This window comes from Coregonus lavaretus (genome assembly GCF_964263955.1).
Source record: "Coregonus lavaretus genome assembly, chromosome: 40".
In the NCBI taxonomy this organism is placed as follows: domain Eukaryota; kingdom Metazoa; phylum Chordata; class Actinopteri; order Salmoniformes; family Salmonidae; genus Coregonus; species Coregonus lavaretus.
In genome coordinates, this window is record NC_140027.1 from 13351333 (window position 1) to 13356332 (window position 5000).

The 5000-nt window shown below is 48.3% G+C and overlaps 3 protein-coding genes across 3 annotated transcripts in view; all 3 read right to left on the minus strand.

The window, feature by feature from the left end:
* Positions 1 to 2786: 2786 nt before the first annotated feature.
* LOC311113270 (histone H3.2) lies at positions 2787 to 3197 on the minus strand (the record flags this gene model as incomplete). Its single annotated transcript, XM_084156479.1, has 1 exon — positions 2787 to 3197. One exon carries the CDS (start codon positions 3195 to 3197, stop codon positions 2787 to 2789), a length of 411 nt encoding a protein of 136 aa, XP_084012605.1.
* Positions 3198 to 3675: 478 nt separating this feature from the next.
* Positions 3676 to 4062, minus strand: LOC311113271 (histone H2A; the record flags this gene model as incomplete). Its single annotated transcript, XM_084156480.1, has 1 exon — positions 3676 to 4062. One exon carries the CDS (start codon positions 4060 to 4062, stop codon positions 3676 to 3678), a length of 387 nt encoding a protein of 128 aa, XP_084012606.1.
* Positions 4063 to 4873: 811 nt separating this feature from the next.
* LOC311113269 (histone H1-like) overlaps positions 4874 to 5000 on the minus strand; it is a gene marked incomplete at both ends in the record, with an annotated part of 624 nt that continues 497 nt past the window's right edge. The window contains one exon of the mRNA XM_084156478.1: positions 4874 to 5000. This exon is cut by the window's right edge and continues 497 nt beyond it. Coding sequence (XP_084012604.1) covers positions 4874 to 5000 — 127 coding nt within the window.

Below are 5000 nucleotides of genomic sequence, written 5' to 3' on the forward strand. Positions count from 1 at the left end.
GGGTCTCCTCGTAGATCAGACCGGAAATACGCTTCACGCCGCCGCGGCGAGCCAGACGGCGGATAGCGGGTTTGGTGATTCCCTGGATGTTATCGCGGAGAACTTTGCGGTGACGCTTGGCGCCTCCTTTTCCGAGTCCCTTGCCGCCTTTGCCTCTTCCGGACATGGTGTGTTCGCTAGTTGAGTTCAAGTGAATGAATGATTTCAGCGCCGGTGCGCGGTGCGCTATTATCTGCGTTTGGTCGACCTGATTGAGGCCGGCGGCACAGAAAGCGCGCCTCTGTTATATGTTCGGAGGCGTTGCAAAGGGGAGGGCGCTCGTTCTAGGGGACTAGGGAGGAGCGATTTCAAAGATGACGTGAAAGCAACTAACGTGCGCGGGAAACATACTCAAATACTGATATAGGCTATGTGGAACACAAGGCCAAACTGTGACAACTGGGAGATCAGCTAGTACACTGTGTCCCTCTCCTCATATTGTTGTTGTTGTTGTTGTTGTTGTTGTTGTTGTTGCACCTGATTCTACTCATTGAGGACTTGGTAATTTAGGTGACAGGTTGTTCAATCAGCTGTGGCTGTCCAGGCCTACAAGAAAAATGGGTCCTGTTGGGGGTAGCCTACTCTACCGCTGGAGTTGGGAAACACTGAAATGGAAGGGGGACACGCAGTGAGCAAAACTCCTAACCACATAAAAACACAGACACTTGAGATCATTAAGAGCTATAAGGAGTCCATCAACTACCTGGTCAGTCAAGTCATATAGGGGGGGATTTCATGGCCACCTGCTGGAGCAGAAGTCATGTTTGCCAACACTGGCCTTAAAATCATTAAATTTAGGAGCTATAAGGAGTCCATCAACTAACTGGTCAGTCAAGTCATATAGGGAGGGATGTCATGGCCACCTGCTGGAGCACAAGTAATGTTTGCCAACACTGGCCTTAAAATCATTAGGAGCTATAAGGAATAAATCAACTCATCATTCAAGTCATATAGGGAGGGATCTTAGCACCACCTGCTGGATCAGAAGTACCCTTCACCGTAGGCACAAGAGAGCCATCATCTCTCAACCGGTGCAATTTCCATAAGTATGTGGTAATAAAACAAACAACGACAGCTCCTCATATAGGCAGTGGTTTCACACATTTTTCTCCAAGATGTTCAAACGTTCATAGATGACCAGCAGGGTCAAATAATAAGCACAGTGGTTGTAGAGGTTGCAACAGGTCAGTCAGTACATCAGGAGTAAATGTCACTTGTTGTTAGTGTTGTAGTTCCTATTTCTACGGTGTTGCCTACCTGCAGCAATCATGATTTACCTGCAGTGTTGATTGCAATTACGTAATTTGTCAACTCATAATAACAGATGTTTTGCAAACCGTTGATGTTTAAATAAATGGATTCCCGGTGTCCGGATACCTTTTCTCTTAAGGGATGTGATTGAGTGAATCCAAAGTAAGTTGGTCTAAATACATAATAGGATGAATCATTCAGGTAAAATAACACAATGTCTATTTGAGTCGAATCAACGTAATATAATCCTTTTTACGTCTCTATCATCTTTACTCAATGTATTGGACCACATCAACTCAACTTACTCAAGCTTATCTACTCATAAAAACAAGCAAAAAGATCTACTCAACAATATGACGTGTGCTTTTGTTGTTTTGTTGACTGTAATAGCTTGAGTACATTCCACAAAGTCATTTTTTACAGTGTATCTAAAGACACGTTTGTTGTGGTGATGCACTTTTTCTTTGACGTTGAACTTGCATTGAACAGACAAATCCATTTCGTTACAACCCTTTTGTAGTATGACTTAGGAATATTTGTTGATGATCCTAATGTCTATGCGTGAATAGTGATTGGTTGTTGGTGAAATATTGCTGAGAACCCATCATTTCCTGGCCTTTTTTCACTATTGAGCTATTTTGAAACATTTGTTTTGCTATTGGATTCATAATGGTGACCTGGGACAAGTAATTAGTGAAACCAGAGTTCAGCAGTTGCCATTAAAGCGATCGAACCAAGTCATCCTAATAGGCTAGTATTAGCCTAAAGCAGGGTTTCCCAAACTCGGGCCACATTTTGGGAGTTTTTGCCCTAGCACTACACAGCTGATTCAAATAATCAACTCATCATCATCAAGCTGGGAGTATTAGAATCAGTTGTGGAGTGCTAGGGCAAAACGCAAAACGCGCACCCCTTGTGGACCCCAGGACCGCGTTTGGGAAACGCTGGCCTAAAGAGCAAATGCTGAAAGGGACTCACCATGAGGTGCAGTACCCACATTTAACCACAAGATGGCCTCCGTGCTCCATTGTAAAGTTTGGGCCTCTGCATGAGTCTCTCAGCAGCACTGCAACATGGGACTTTCAAAGTAAGTTGGCATGCAATGTTTTTTCTGGACTGCATGCAAGGCTATTATTACACACAACTAATAGTGTCAATTATTCATCTGAACACAATTCTTGTTACTATTCGGCCTATATTATCACTCGTTTCTTTTTCCCCTCCTTTGTAAAGCATTTTACTGTGTTACTATATAGTTCAAAGGAAGTGGATGATGCCAGATGGTTGTGTATATACACACACACAAACATTGAAGCTAGACTTCAGGCAACTAAAAAGGTGCAATACGTAGCTTTTAGACGTGTTAGTGAACAACATACATGGTGGCTAATGTAGAGGTGCGTGTATACATGGAACAATTGTGCCTTTTTGATGGAAATATGGAGGTGGCTCTTAAAAGAGCCTTTGGGGGATATTCGAGTTCAGGTCATCCTCATTTATGCGCGCTCTCCGCGAATACGGCGGGCCAGCTGGATGTCCTTGGGCATGATGGTCACCCGCTTGGCGTGGATGGCGCACAGGTTGGTGTCCTCGAACAGGCCGACCAGGTAAGCCTCGCTAGCCTCCTGTAGGGCCATCACGGCGGAGCTCTGGAAGCGCAGGTCGGTCTTGAAGTCCTGGGCGATTTCTCGCACCAGGCGCTGGAAGGGCAGCTTGCGGATGAGTAGCTCAGTGGACTTCTGGTAACGACGGATCTCTCTCAGAGCCACGGTGCCGGGCCTGTAACGGTGAGGCTTCTTCACACCGCCGGTGGCCGGGGCACTCTTGCGAGCAGCCTTAGTGGCGAGCTGCTTCCTGGGGGCTTTGCCACCGGTGGATTTGCGAGCGGTTTGCTTGGTTCTGGCCATGGCGCTGCTCTGACAGTCGGGAGTATAGCCTCGAAATGCCTATGTGAAGTTTATAAAGCCGGCAGTGGCGCCTGCTGATTGGACACCATCTCCCCACCACCCCGATTGGCCCGTTTCGCAGGCCTCCTCCGTTGGCCATTGGACGGGAGGCCCGGCCTCTCCAAAACTCAAACTCCCGGTGCGCGCGCAATAGGACGCCGCCGGCCCTTTACGCGCAATAATAGTCGCCAAAGTCAAGAGTGACAGCTTATAGGCACGTATCATCTAATGCTAGCCTGCTATGGCAAATGAGGCCAAGTAGGTGTTGTTGTTCATGCAAGGCCTCATGTGGGCACAGAATGTCGAAATAGTTGTGTATACACCCACTCAATGTATTGCGGTCATAGAAAGGTACTTTGCGCTTTTGGAGAGCTAGGTGGTTGGCTCTTAAAAGAGCCTTTGGGGGTTGAGTAGTCAAGTTGAAGTCGCAGTAGCGAATTTACTTGGCTTTGACTGCCTTCTCGGTCTTCTTGGGGAGTAGGACTGCCTGGATGTTGGGCAGCACACCACCCTGAGCGATGGTCACACCGCCGAGCAGTTTGTTCAGCTCCTCGTCGTTACGGACGGCCAGTTGCAGGTGACGGGGGATGATACGAGTCTTCTTGTTGTCACGGGCAGCGTTGCCGGCCAACTCCAGGATCTCAGCAGTCAGGTACTCGAGTACGGCGGCCAGGTAGACTGGTGCGCCAGCGCCCACACGCTCGGCGTAGTTGCCTTTGCGCAGCAGCCTGTGCACACGGCCCACGGGGAACTGGAGGCCAGCACGGGATGAACGGGTCTTTGCCTTCGCCCTGGCCTTGCCTCCGGTTTTGCCTCTTCCGCTCATATTGGTAGCTTGAGAAAGTCACAGAAAGTCTGAATGAGCCGCTCGCCACTTCGAGAGCCGTACATATACCTCGCCACAAGAGGCAACGATTGGCCACCGGGCCGGTGTGGCCTTATCCAATTGGAGCGAGGGACAGACAGATGGACAGACAGACAGCCCTAAGCCGGTTCCCACCCACAGGCAGCGAGTGAGAGGCTACTTTGTTTCCCTCCGACTTTGTGTCATTTCGCGTGAGCGCCAAAATGTCCGAAATGACATCCACACATTATTTCTCTCCAAATGGGAAACAAACAGCTGGTGAGGGTGCACTCTTGAGTTTGAAATCGAAGCCACTATAGTATTGTTATTGTTATTACATGGCACTTGTAACACATCACAGCAGCCTGCCTCTGAACGGGAATAGCCCAGTGGCTCATATATAAAAATGGCTGTTGAGGGTGCACTCGTGAGTTTCAATTCGAAGCCACTATAGTATTGTTATTGTTATTACATGGCACTTGTAACACATCACAGCAGCCTGCCTCTGAACGGGAATAGCCCAGTGGCTCATATATAAAAATGGCTGGTGAGGGTGCACTCGTGAGGTCGAATTTCTGAGCCATTTTGGCCCTCTATTATATGCCTCTCCCTTCGCACACACCCAGAGTGGGACAATGTTGTGTGCGTAAAAGTAGCCTAGTGTGCGTAATTTCTTTTCCACGACAGGTAGTACATGGAAATCAATGCGCTTTCTATGGAAAGAGGTGGGTGGCTCTTAAAAGAGCCTTTTGTGGTACAACATGTATCGAGTAGAACACTGTTTGTAATAGGTTTACTTCTTCTTGGGGGCTGCCTTCTTGGCCTTGGCTGCCTTGGGCTTGGCGGCTTTGGGCTTGGCTGCCTTTGTAGCCTTCTTGGGGCTCTTGGCTGCCTTCTTGGCCGCTGCGGCGGGCTTCTTC